The sequence below is a fragment of the Eutrigla gurnardus genome (assembly GCF_963514095.1).
Source record: "Eutrigla gurnardus genome assembly, chromosome: 11".
Taxonomy (NCBI): domain Eukaryota; kingdom Metazoa; phylum Chordata; class Actinopteri; order Perciformes; family Triglidae; genus Eutrigla; species Eutrigla gurnardus.
Window position 1 is genome coordinate 3772191 of NC_139925.1, and position 14190 is coordinate 3786380.

The 14190-nt window shown below is 45.8% G+C and overlaps 2 protein-coding genes across 2 annotated transcripts in view; one reads left to right on the forward strand and one right to left on the reverse strand.

The window, feature by feature from the left end:
- cdh23 (cadherin-related 23) overlaps window positions 1–14190 on the reverse strand; it is a 153491-nt gene that overhangs the window by 33379 nt on the left and 105922 nt on the right. The window contains exons 18-29 of the mRNA XM_084020696.1: window positions 11424–11496; window positions 10498–10614; window positions 9969–10081; window positions 9680–9787; window positions 7946–8135; window positions 7508–7653; window positions 7191–7410; window positions 6536–6688; window positions 6201–6314; window positions 5426–5574; window positions 705–765; window positions 105–253 (exon numbers count right to left, since the gene is read on the reverse strand). Coding sequence (XP_083876822.1) covers window positions 105–253; window positions 705–765; window positions 5426–5574; window positions 6201–6314; window positions 6536–6688; window positions 7191–7410; window positions 7508–7653; window positions 7946–8135; window positions 9680–9787; window positions 9969–10081; window positions 10498–10614; window positions 11424–11496 — 1593 coding nt within the window. The remainder of the gene's footprint in view (window positions 1–104; window positions 254–704; window positions 766–5425; window positions 5575–6200; window positions 6315–6535; window positions 6689–7190; window positions 7411–7507; window positions 7654–7945; window positions 8136–9679; window positions 9788–9968; window positions 10082–10497; window positions 10615–11423; window positions 11497–14190) is intronic.
- LOC311020591 (uncharacterized protein) lies at window positions 2515–5218 on the forward strand. The gene is made up of 2 exons (XM_084020709.1): window positions 2515–2868; window positions 4304–5218. The coding sequence occupies exon 2, from the start codon at window positions 4316–4318 to the stop codon at window positions 4826–4828; it is 513 nt and encodes a 170-aa protein (XP_083876835.1). The 5' UTR covers window positions 2515–2868; window positions 4304–4315; the 3' UTR covers window positions 4829–5218.

The following is a 14190-nucleotide window of genomic DNA, read 5'->3' on the forward strand; positions in this document are numbered from 1 at the left end:
AAGCAAATTACTTCCAGTTTAAAATATGCTATATATTTTGCATTGGGGGTGAAATTGGACATTTTACAGCATCATCCCGTTCCAGCTGCCCTCGTCTTCCTCACCCTCACGGAGCTCCGCATGCTGCCCTCGTCACTGTTGTAGGCCTCCACCTCCAACACATGGGAGCTGCTGCTCTCTCTGTCCAGCGCCCGCAGGCCTCTCGTCACCAGGCCGGTCTGTCTGTCTATACTGAACAGATTGTTGCTGTTCCCTGCATGCATTCACACACACACACACACACACACACACACACACACACACACACACACACACACACACACACACACACACACACACACACACACACACACACACACACACACACACACACCGAGAGAGAGAGAGAAGTGAGATAGAGCAAGGAACTTCTACAAAAATGGCAATTTTTGCAAAAACATTTAATCCGATCGCTGCCAATTGGGTGAGATAATTTAAGTTGGTGCCAGTGCAAATTAACTTCCAGTCATAATTGGTATTTTCACACCGAGTGCTTTCTAGACAAAAAAAAATTGCATTGGAAACAGGAGGAATTATCATACCTGCCTATCGGCAGACAAAAGGCTTGAAAGGCAGATTCTGGATCTTGTTTTCACTAATTGTCAACAAACAGAAAAGCAACACTACCAACGTTCATGTAATGATTCATAATCAGCAGCACTTACCAGTGAGGATCCTGTAGAGGACTCGGCCGTTCTCCCCTTGGTCTGCATCCGTAGCTTGGACCTGTAGAGACAAACACAAGTCTGTAAAAAACCTCACAACTAAAACATTCAGCTTCTTACAAAGTTCAGCGACGGCATAAATCTCCGTGTAACGTATTCACTTAGAAAGGTAAAAGTTTTCAGTTCTAACTATAGAGAGAAGCGACTGATATGCAGAGAGATAACAAGGTTAATTTGGTTTATCCCACAGACTGTCAATAGGAAGTGGAAGTATTCATGGTGACGTCACCCATCCGCTGGGGAGCTACAGTCTTGAAGCCTTGAGTTCGGCATTTTGGCCGTCGCTATCTTGGATTTTGGTCATTTTTTCCAAACAGTGAAGGAAGTGACCATATTTGGACTGTGGAGGAGCGATGGGTGGATCTGATGAAACACAAGCAGCAGAGCGGCACACTTACTGGATCTGGTTCCATGTGGATCTGGTGTTGAAGCGGCTAAAAAAGTTAGCTTCTATAATTCAAGGTCAACTTTACAACTAAATGTTTAAGTCATCTTAGTAGCTAACTAGCATTGGTAGCGTGGTAGCGACCTGTCAAACAGCAGGTAAGCCCCGCCCCCTAAAGCATCCCCTGCTTTCTGGTCTGGTGGACTCTAAATGGACCATAATGTACTAAATGAACATCATGCTGGATTGAAGAAGACTTGAAACTAGAGATTGAGACCATAAACTCATGTTTACAATGTTTACTGAGAAAATACATCAAGAGAGAAGTAGGACCATTTTCTCATAGACTTCTATACAACCAGAGAGGAGTCGCCCCCTGGTGGCCAGCAGAGAGAAGTAGGACCATTTTCTCATAGACTTCTATACAACCAGAGAGGAGTCGCCCCCTGGTGGCCAGCAGAGAGAAGTAGGACCATTTTCTCATAGACTTCTATACAACCAGAGAGGAGTCGCCCCCTGGTGGCCAGCAGGGAGAAGTAGGACCATTTTCTCATAGACTTCTATACAACCAGAGAGGAGTCGCCCCCTGGTGGCCAGCAGAGAGAAGTAGGACCATTTTCTCATAGACTTCTATACAACCAGAGAGGAGTCGCCCCCTGGTGGCCAGCATCCATGTATTGATAGTTTCCACCACACATCCACCGGAGCCCAGTGTCTTTGTTGCCACAACAACCCCACCGTGGCTTGGCAAGCGAGCGTTATAATGGCAGAACTCCTCTTTCTCCGTCACCGGCAGAGAGCCAGAAGCAGCCAAATAAAAAAGCCCAAACCCGGAGCAGACAGCGCGGCTCCTCAGCGGACACAGCTCCACAGCAGAGCACGCTGGGCTGCTGCTGAATGGGCCGTGTCATAAGACTGACTTCTGAATCCAGACGGAGCCGAGCCGCTGGCACCGAGCGAGGCCCACTTCATGTCAAATCCACTGTGGATGTGTCGGACCCCGTGGAGGTGTCCACAAAGTGCATTTTCTCTCACACACACACACACACACACACACACACACACACACACACACACACACACACACACACACACACACACACACACACACACACACACACACACACACACACACAGACAATCTTTCTCTATCTTGCCCTGTGTGTTCTCTCTCTCGCTCGCCCTGTGAAGAGGGGCCCAACTTCAGTCTCATTAGCTTCATAAAGAGATGTGGAGAGAAGAGGAGAAAGAGGAGGAGAGGGGAGGGGGGAGACGGGAGAGAAAAAAAAGGAGGCTGGGGGGTCAGATTGGTGAGTGATGAATAGGGTATTACACAGTGGACTGCACCACTTAGGCCATAAAAGGGGGTGTGTAAAGTGTGAGAGTACGTTGCGGCAGCCAGATGTTGGAAGTGTAAGCATGTGGAGTGTAAGCAGTGATTATTCACTAAGCCTCCGCATGGCTCAGAAAACACACCATTGTCTTTGGCTCCCCGGGATTAAAACAACAGGGAGACGTTTTGGTTGCAGTGCTAGTCACCCAAATGTTACCCCCGTTCCCTCCTTGTTGCCCTCTTCCTCCTCTCCGGCGTTGCCCCCATTCTCTGGGAAAGCAGCAGTTTAAGGGGGGAAAACAAGTGTGTGGAGCCAAGAAACAGGTCTGACCTCAGTTACTGGAACGAAGCAAGGTGCTGTTTTAAAGAGTCTCGACAGTGTGGGTGTGAGTATACCTTTTTAAATGTTACAAGTTAGTGAAGGTTCGGTCTGAAGAAGAAAAAATATGAAGTGCTTAGTTTAAGAGGTAAACAGAATTCAATTATTGCAAATCTTAAGCTCTGAAAGTTGCCAACAATGGCATTCATGCCTCTTATAATTCATGTTTTATGTCTGCGGTGGATTCTTTCACAATGAAACTAAAAATGCACATTTGGAGATGTGAGCGGCTTGACATGTGCTTGAGTAGCTGCACATTGTCTGTATGTGGAGGCTGTTGTCTGCTTAAGTACGATAGGGACTTTATCTAGATGGTAGCTTTGGATACCAGCGGACTGGGACTTTGTTCCTCATTCATGTTTTTCTTCCACCATGTCCAAAACACAGAGAAGATATGGTGAGAAATACCATCAGAATGCTCCCAAGAAATTAACTTTCTGGTTGTGAGTAGGTTACACAAAGTTTCCTGGTTAAGAAGTTGAGAAATGAAAATCGCTGAGCGGTCAGATCTGAAGGAGCACCAGTGTGTGTGTGTGTGTGTGTGTGTGTGTGTGTGTGTGCGTGTGTGTGTGTGGGGGGGGGGGGTTACCTTACAGCTAAGCTGCCAAGCCTAAGAGCAGTGTGGCTAATCATGAATATGTGCAGCAGTCTACAGTGTGTGTGCCTGAGGAAGAAAGTTTGTGTTTGAGTGTGAGTGTGTGTGTGTGTGTGTGTGTGTGCATATGTGCTCGGAGGCGCTGACTAATGAACTGACTCTCTAACGAGCCATCCTGCTCCACTGGCCTTTTCACAGCTTTCCTGGCATTTGGTCTTAAAAATAATTTCACGTCCCAATGTGTTTCCCTTAAACCGATAAGCCATGCTTTGTCTCCGCTGAATTAAGGACGATGACATTTACAAATGTTACTATGCCGAAGATGGGAGGGGGGGGGGGCTCAGAATGAGGAGGGGGGTATAATAATTGGAGACTGGGGTAGAAGAGGTGGACGCCTTGCATTTTACAAGGGGCATTTTAATAAACCCAATTTGTTTTACATTGAAGAAAGCCTGTCAAGCATTGACTGTTTTGTAGTCCTTGATTTAATAGCTACATAATTACCGCAAATGCCAAACACATCTGCATGTGCATGCATGCGTTGCTGTGTATACGTGTGTGTGTGTGTGTGTGTGTGCGTTTATCTTAAGCCCTTGAGTGTATGATCCCAATAAAGTGAAAATAAACCTACTCAGCTTGGTTAGGCTTGGCTAGTGAGGCAGAGAGCTGCTGTAGCACTTTAACAATGGCTGAGCACGCACGCACGCACGCACTCACACGCACTCACACGCACTCACACTCACACACACACACACACACACACACACACACACACACACACACACACACACACACACACACACACACACACACACACACACACACTAATGCTGTTTTCTCCATCCAGGGCCCAGACAACATGAACACCAGTGAACCCGGCTCCACCTTCACCTTCTTTGCATCAAACACAGAGAATGTAACTCTGTCCAGCCTGACGGGGAGCACCGCCTCCCCCACCGCCTCCCCCACCATCCCACAGCCTCCCACCTACTCTCCACACCTCCACCACCCGGAGTTCACCATCATGGTGGTGCTGGGCTTATCGCTGCTGCTGGCGGGGCTGGCCGCCTTCCTGGCCGTGTGCCGGCCCTCGGAGCAGGACGGGGACTCGGAGGCGAGCTGCAGCCCAGGAGGGAGCCTGACCCGTGGGAGGAAGCAGTCCAGCGAGCCGCAGCTGAAGGTGTGGAAGAGGCTGGGCTCGTACCGGCGCTCCTACAACATCTCCTTCAGACGGCCACCGTGTCGCCGGCCGCACGAGCGTGCCAGCACACAGGCGTCTCGGTCTCCAGCCCGGCAGACGCCACAGCCGGAGGCCGGCGTGGAGCCGCACCTCACCATGCCGTGTCTTTTTGACTATGTCACTGAAATCTGACTGGAGGACGAGGGCGGACTGCTTCCAAAGCAACAGCACACACTGGCTGGAACATCAGAACCCGCCTGGTGTTTGTTTTAACATACTTGGGATGCTTGGTGGAGGAGGTGCTGCTCAAATATCAAGAGAAAAAAAAACGCTGTCGCCGGGTTTACATATTTTTGAGATCACTGCCATGCATTTCATACGAGGTCAAAAGTACATTTTATACTTCATACGAGGTCAAAAGTACATTTTAGTTCAAAAATGCATCTGATTTGATTACATGAAATTATAAAAGCAACTAAACAGATATAATGTACAAGATTTGAACACGCAAAATCTTACAAAATTGTGATGTAGAAATGCCGATATAGAATTACACTACGTTCCATACATAGATGAAGTATCGTCCTCCATGTGTTTATTCATGTGCATGAAGACGAACAGGAGGGATTATTTGTATATAAATCATGACGACCTGAGCCGGAAAGCCAGCGCTCCGGGACTGATTCTTTGTGTTTTTGTGATTTTTACTTTAAGAAATAAAGTTTTGTTTGTTACCAGATGTGTTTCGCGGTGTGTGTGTGTGTGTGTGTGTGTGTGTGTGTGGTCTACCTGGAGGATGCTGGTCCCTCGGGCCACGTTCTCCAGTATGCTGGTCTCGTAGCTGTTTTGCAGGAAGATGGGCCGGTTGTCGTTGACGTCCTGCACCTCCACGAAGACGGCGGCCGTGCCGGTCCTCCGGCTGCCCGCCGGGCCGTTGTCTACGCACATTCACAATCGTTCAGGTAGTGTTCATATTAGGGACTAACACCGGTACAACAGAAACCTTTTCATTTCATGAGTGTACGTTTCACAGGTTAACGTCATCAATATAGCATAGCAACATGTATATAATATAAATATAAAAAACAGAACTGGTTCTTTGTGAAAATGTTACATTAAGCCATTAATCTTCAGAAAATAAAGAAGGAAACATAAAATAGCTGGTTGTTTAAGAAGTCCATTGTTGGCTCATCAACATTGGGTCATTTTCAGCTCCTTGCGAATGAGAACAATATGTGTAATTCTGTTCTCTTGCAGAGTTTTACATTATCTCTGCCTCTTGCCCCCCCTCTTCTCTCTGCCCCCCCTCGGCAGATAAGCCACCGTGACTCAATGCTTTCCAAAACAGGAAAACCTCAGAGTTTTTGTTCTCTCTTTTCAAACAGGAACAAAGGCAGTTGAGCAATAGTCTGAAATCACTGCAGATGTGCAGGCATCACTTTTTTTTTCTCCCCCAACGTTGTCGTATGAAAGTAGAGCTGCTTTGAAGATCAGAAACAAAACAAAGGAGACAACACCTCCCATTATAACATAATATGAATACAAACACAGCGTTCTGTCGCACCTATAGCTTCTACCACCAGAGCGTACGCTGCCTGGGCCTCTCTGTCCAGGCCCACCACGGTCCGAACCACTCCGTCCCTGAAGCCCACGCTGAATTTACCGTCCTGATTACCACCTACAAATACAAAACACACACACGTTTCCAGAAATGAGTAAAACAAACCTCTTCACACACATCCAGACACAGCTACGATACTGAAAGGAGCATGCTCATACACAAACTCACACAGAGACGGATGGATGGACAAAAGAAAAGGTATTGTACGTGCTCATAGTCCCCCACAACAGCATAGCCCACAGACACACAAAAACACAGCTCCCACCGTGACCTCTGACCTGTGATGAAGTAGCTAAGTTCGGCGTTGAGGCCAGCGTCATTGTCAGAGCAGCTGAGGCGCGCTACAATGTGGTCTCTAGGGACACTCTCCTTCAGGGTAACATTGTACACGCGAGGGTTGAAGGTGGGCGTCTCATCATTTACATCCAGAACTGACCCACACATACAAACACACAGACAGAGAGTCATGAGGACACACGGATAGATGCACATGAGGACATGTAAGGCAACATCTGGCTTTCTGTCGGAGCGGGGCTGTGCTGGTCTCCGTCTAGTCCACACTTCCCTGGAAAGTTAAGAGACGGGAAACAGATCTGCATGACAACTCGATGCGTCTGACTCAGTTATGCCAGAAAACCTTATTCAGTTTTTCCATTCCTGTTTTTTTTTTTTTTTAAATCACGTTCACAGCAAACACAGCATTCCAGTCCGGCTTGATTATTCCACGTCCCACCAGCAGGTGGTAGCATCATTCTCAGCAGATTACTGAGCGTCAGTGATTAACTGTCTGCCATAATGAAGTAAATCTTCCACCGCCATGCAGAATCCAATAATATAGTGTGGCTTGGCAGTCTCACATGTAGGGGTCATTTTCAGAATTCAGTGTCATCATCATCATCATCATCATCATCATCCAGGCGTGCAGACTCTTACCTGTGACGGTGAGGGTTGAAGTGGAGGTGCGAGGGAACTTCCCCGCATCGTATGCAATAATTCTCAAATGGTACTGTCCAATCTGCTCACGGTCCAGGACCGCCGTGGAGGTCAGAACGCCAGTGGAGGTGTTCAGGTAGAAGTCGAGCCGCGGCATTCCCATCTGCAAGGCCATTGTGATCAGGCCGTTCTTGTCCTCATCTGGGTCCTCCACCTGGACCTGGAGCAGAGAGGGGGTTAGGATGTTAAAAAGAGAGATGATAGAAAGTACCATCTTTTTAAAAATTCATCATACATGAACAATTATTTAATTCTACCCTAAAAACTGAGGATCCGATGGCCAACCCCTCCGGCACTTCAGCCACAAAGGGCAGGTTGAGGAAGGTTGGGTCGTTGTCATTGAGATCCAGCAGATTGACGAACACTGTGGTGCTTGCCGATGCGTGCAGTGGAGGCGTGCCACCTAAAGAGGGCGCCAGAGAATACATAAAGACACACACACACACCCATCCTAAATCTCACGGTCATCGGGGTTTATTAGCCACAGTAAAAAGTTTCATGGTCAACATAAAACTTGAGGAATGAGGCTTGAAGAAAGAGGCTAATCGGTCAGAGTTGAGAGCTCTCTGCTGAGAATGATAGAGAGCTATTTAAGCTTGCTTACAGATGGTTTAGGCGTTTCATGAATCAAGCAAATTTACACAGTGCAAGGCAAACACAAGTGGCAGCCCGCCACACAAACACACACTACTCACGGTCAACGGCTGAGATGATAATGGTCCTCATGAGTAGCGTGTCCCTGGGGTTGGAGCTCTCCCTGTCCAGAGTCACCCCGCTGGTGCGGATCTTCCCCGTACTGCTGCTGATGGTGTAGAAGGGGTTTTCTGGACTGATGCTGTACATCACTGTCCCATTCCTCCCATTGTCAGGATCCACTGCCAACACCTGGACAGGGGAGGGGGGTAAGTATTCCCTCCATGCCATGTCTGTAAGGATCCTCTAGTTATACTGTGTGGGTTAATGAAAATGTGCATATCAACAGCCACATCCCACCTCCGGAGCATCTTCACAACCGTTCCAACACATCAGTCAAGTAAAAGAAAAATGGTTACGTCTCTTTTCTGATGTAAAGTGGCGGCGGGTGATGAATGCATAAAGCTAGAAGCCTGGGCTCAAACACTGGCTGATTCTTAAAGAGCTGATCAATTATTCAGTGCACTGACTAAAAACTCTGGAAACTGGTTAATTGGTCATTAGAGGAACAAAGGTTTTGCAGGTGTTTAATTATTAAGGGGACATGGTAGGCAGGCATCTCTGAGGCTCATTGATTAGCAGCTGCACAGACAGAACGGTAGGTGATAGAAGATGTGGGGAAGTGTCTGGCCGGGCCGCTTAAACCAATCACTCTGCCCTTAGCAGGGCACATTAAAAGAGGCTGAGCACATATATTAGCCTTGTCTTCTGAAGCGTAGCCCCGGTGTGACTGCAGAGTGGTAGAAGAAGAGAATATTGTTTTGAAACGAGATATTAAGAGGACGGCAGGTTCTGAATGTAAACGGCTGCGGTGGCGATGCTGTGGCGCCGCGGAGATTTAAGTGGGATGATCCTGGCGCCGGGCACAGCGACCGAATTCATCGGCTCGCTGGACACCTCCGGGATGACTCAGCAGGTGGCCTCTCGTCACCATGGAAACACTGGTTGGGCCGGGGCTACATTGGGAGGGGCAATTACAGGATTGTAAGCCTGGGTGGTCCGATTTATTGAAAAATGGTCAGAGGGGCAACGGTGTCTGCCCAGCGAGTCACATGCAGTCAGCACGGCGAGCTGGACGGAGGGATCGCTGCAAGAACACGGGAGGAAGTGGAGAACGTAGCAGCGTTTCATCCTTCACTTCACTTTCCTGACCGTTTCTCCATTCCACTGCAAGACGGGCTTCTCGCTCTCCTTTTGTGCCTAGCAGCTGAATAATTTGCTATGCGTATGACTGCAGGCTACATTATAATTAGCAGTCGGACTCCCTTAATTAGGCTCACTGACGCCGCTTTAATTAATGGACAATCAGGGCTTAATTAACAACAACACGTTGGCAAAGACACCAGCAGGACGAGGAGAGCGTTTGGGGTAATATTAGAGGGTTTGCTTTGTGATGACCTATGCATCCTCCCCAACACGTACAGACTGCCTTCCAATAAAGATGATCAATCACATTCACACTTTGATCGCTCTGCTCTGAAACCAATGATTTCTTTTGGATCAAAACTCACTTTATTGCCTTATTCAAGTTTGCAAAGTAATTCAATCAAATCACAGACTAAAAATAATCAAACTCCTCTTAATCACAAAGTTGCTCTGGGTAAATAAAAGCCAACATTTTAATAAATGACCTCCTAATGTTTCAAGCGTCCATCCTACTGAGGAATAAAATGGGATTATCTTTTAGTTACCCATCAGCTCGTCAGAGCAGCTGGAGCTGGGCCAGGTGTACTCACAGAGATGACGTCAGTGTTTATTGGACTCATCTCCACTACGTTGGTATGGTAGGGCTCGTCTCTCCACACGGGGGCGTTGTCATTGATGTCCAGGATGGTGATGTTCACCTAAACCACGTGGAAGTGAGGCAAATTCAGGGAAAAGTGACATTCATGACATCCGTATCTGATCATCGTAGCTTAAAAGCCAAAAAGTCACAGCACAATACAGACGTTTCAACAGAATATCAATTTAGACCAACTTATTAAGAATTAAAGAGTTGTTCTGTGAGCTGGCTGATGTGGTTACCGTGGCGATGCCGGTCTTCTGCTGAGGCCCCACCCCTCCATCCACAGCTCTGACTATGAGGATGTACTCTGACTTCAGCTCGCGGTCCAGCAGGGCTGTGGTGGTGATCTCACCTGAAGCACGCGTGGAATCAGATCCAAATACAGATTTCAAACATGTAACCGAGAGGACACCCGAGTCAAGTTATTACAAAGCAGCTCTCATGTCAGGAAGAAAAGTTACAACAAAACTCAGAAGCCCACAGAGCCCAGCCTCAATACACATCCAGGTGAAGGGAAGAGCCTTAGAAAAAAAAGGTATCGCAGAAGCAGATTTATATATCAATTTCATAAAGTCATGTATGAACAGAACACCAAAACATCTCCCAAAAGTTTGAATTTGGAATTAAAAATGGAATAAAAACTCAAAAAAATCTATTATTTCTGAAAAACACACTTTCAAATTTGCGCGCGCACACACACACACACACACACTCTCACACACACACACACACACACACACACACACACACACACACACACACACACACCTGAGCGTGAGTTGAGACGGAACTGAGAGGAGCCCTCCAGGGAGTAGATGAGTGAGGCCTGGCCAAACTCCCGAGAGGCGTCCAAATCAGTAGCATTCACAAGCAGCACCGTCGCCCCTGCGGAGGAGAGGAAGGCATGAAGGGAGGGGGGGAGAAGGGAGGAGAAAAATAAAAAAGTAAACTCGAGTCCTGGGAAAAATACGTGGAGTCTAGTCGAGAGAGAGACGAGCTGCAGAGACAGACTGAAATGGCAGTCAGAGAGCTCATTTCTTCGCCGCCCCCGTCCTCAGCTCAACTGATGGCATGGCAGTGAGTGGGTTTATGGATTAGTGGATTATCAGCTTGTTTGGCACAGTCTGTACTTGGCACAGGCCTGATCAATACCCAGGCAGACAGCGGGGATGAGAGGCTAGCCATAACCGCGGGGTTAGCCCCGAGCTCAGGGCCGAGCACTTAGCCGTCGTCGGCCTAAAGCTCAGCCCGGCCCAAGCAGCTCAGCTCCGCCGCTCCTTTTAAAAGCGGGGTCCGAAAAACACACAAAGTGGCCCCGAGTCTGCCGCCGACTCCGAGAGAGAGAAAGGGGCGGTCAAACATCTCATTTCCCTGCAGCGAGAGGAAAACTAATCTATTGTCTGGGATAAAAGAGTCTTCTGAATGCATGCATGAGAACAGCCGGAGATTTCGCCTTGAATAGTCAATATCTTGCATTCTGACGGAGCATTTAAAAACATTATGCAAAATCAGAACAAATACGATAGTAGAGGAGGAGGCCAGAGGAAGCATATAAAATAAAACATAAAAATATACCCCCAAGAAAGCAGAGCTGTGTCTTGAATATGCTAATAGAAAGGCAGTTTCAGGTGTGTGCTGTTTGAGTGGTTGTCGTGTCGTCCACACTGCAAACCCAAATGCACGAAGCCACTCACCAGCGATGATGTTCTCTGGGATTTTGACGATGTAGGACGGCTTGCTGAACTCCGGCGGGTTGTCGTTCTCATCCTGGAGGAGGCACAAACATCAACAACAGCTCAGATGATACTATAATGTGTGTATAATGATGTGTATAATGATTTTCTCAACAGAGATGGTATTCTTTGTTTCCTGTCCAGGGACTACAGATGTGAATTAGCTCACACCTAACTAAGCTAAGAGGCTGTTCACTGTCCCTGTTTAATAAACTAATACATAAAAGATACAAGTGCTGGGGAAAATGAGCAGCAACACACCCGAGATGAACAAATCTGGGAATTAAGACATGTTGGTAATAGTTCAATCATAGTAGCAGTATCTCTTAGACCAGGAGGACCCCCTATTACATTTCATATACAAATGTGTTCCTTATTAAACCAATAATAATGTGTAGTGCAGCCTATAGTATGTATAACAGTACATGAAACAGGGCAATTCAAAGTGCTTTACATAAAACATTAAAAGCATTGGAGAAAAAAAAAACCCATCAAAACAAGCCAATAATAAAACAAGGTTTAAAATTTAAAAATTAAAATAAATACATAAATATAAATAAATGAAAAAATAAAATAAAAAAATACAATGCTAAGCCACTAAAATAATTGACAGATTTATATTTTAATACTATTTTGGAATCCACAATTTCTCAACATAATAAACAAACAGGAAGATTTATATTTGCTTAATATCGGATGTATTCATGTTAAGGTGTATTTTTGGACAAAAAGGGATCAAATCATTTCGGGGGACCCCCTGCAGTAACTCGGCCGACCCCCTAGGGGTCCCGGACCCCCCTGTTGAACATCTCTTAGATGATAGCCAGAGTAAACTGAGATCTCCAAACAGAGCTTGCGTTTCTGTCCTCTAATCAGGTACTTCTGTTTATTCTGATATAGAAAGGAAACACAACAAACCACACGGCGAGGAAACGACCAAACGCTGAGGTCGACATTAAAAGGGATGAAGGTGATTAGAAATGGCATCCCCATTAAAGCAAATGGTATTCCAGAAGTGTGTTATGACAGCGGTTAACGGCTCCAACCAGCTTCCACTTGTCACACGGACTTTTCAACCTCCCACTCATCGAATCCGACTGTTTCACACCAACTATTCGCAGAGAGGGGCTCCCCACTGTGCGTGAGCTGCTGGGAAGTGTTAACACTTTAACAACACTCAGTGGCGCCGTTATCTCCGTGGCTCGGCGTTACACTGGTGTACATGCATTGTGTGTGTGTGATGCTGCTCGCTGCTGATAAACCCCTGCGGTGTGAGTCACGACACCGTGGAGGACGGACAGACGGAAGCACGCACAAGGAACGCAGCATCGCACACATCTCTCCCCGTTGGGTGGGTTTTTTTCTTTGCATTTCCACCACAATATTCCTCCCTCATGGAGGATGTGTATAGATACGCATGGCGTGGAATATTCACGATTAATTCCAGCTGGATTCATCCATTCTACTCCGTCATTTCTGCTTTTATGACTAAAAGTTGCTCGTATAACGGATGTCTGTCACGGGAAATGAGCTGAAGAGCGAGTAGAGATACTGTTTATGAGTTCTGGTTGCTCGTTAGGATTTTTTACTGCTGCATTTATAGTATCTTAGCAAAGATCAATATTCATGTTTACTATTTAGAAAAAGAAAGAAAATACAGACACAATTATTTAACACCTGCGTTGTCTGTTATCTAGAAGAGGAAGCTGTACACGACGTACATCATTTACATGACAAATGGTTTTATTCATTCCGTTGGGGCCTTCAACACAAAGAGACTCAACATTAAAGATGCTAATGTTGCTTCATCTGTTAGCTGTGGGTCGGACTGACAGAGGGGGATAGGAACTCATCACCGGGTGTTTGTCATCTCAGAAAGTGATAAAACACGTTTTCACAAAAAGTTAAAATTGTATTTCACACATTTAGTTGAGCTACTCTATGTTTAGGTTTGGCTTGTGTTGTTGGTTGTGTGATCAGGAATGTTATATCGGTATGTAAGAAAGAAAGACAGAAAGTAACACAGAAAGTAACACAGAAAGAAAGAAAATCAGAAAGACAGAAAGAAAAACAGAAAGAAAGAAAGACAGAAAGACAGAAAGTAACACAGAAAGAAAGACAGAAAGACAGAAAGTAACACAGAAAGAAAGAAAAAAAGACAGAAAGAAAAACAGAAAGAAAGAAAGACAGAAAGACAGAAAGTAACACAGAAAGAAAGACAGAAAGTAAGACAGAAAGTCAGAAAGTAACACAGAAAGAAAGAAAAAAGACAGAAAGAAAAACAGAAAGACAGAAAGACAGAAAGTAACACAGAAAGAAAGACAGAAAGTAAGACAGAAAGACAGAAAGTAACACAGAAAGAAAGAAAAAAAGACAGAAAGAAAAACAGAAAGAAAGAAAGACAGAAAGACAGAAAGTAACACAGAAAGAAAGACAGAAAGTAAGACAGAAAGTCAGAAAGTAACACAGAAAGAAAGAAAAAAGACAGAAAGAAAAACAGAAAGACAGAAAGACAGAAAGTAACACAGAAAGAAAGAAAAAAGACAGAAAGAAAAACAGAAAGACAGAAAGTAAGACAAAAAGAAATGAAGACACAAAGACAGAAAGTAAGACAGAAAGACATGAAGTAAAACAGAAAGACAGAAAGTAAGACAGAAAGACGTGAAGTAAGACAGAAAGACAGAAAGTAAGACAGAAAGACATGAAGTAAGACAGAAAGACAGAAAGT

Excerpts from the sequence above, each read along its gene's own strand:
- LOC311020591 (XM_084020709.1), top strand. The coding sequence starts at position 4,316 with ATGAACACCAGTGAACCCGGCTCCACCTTCACCTTCTTTGCATCAAAC.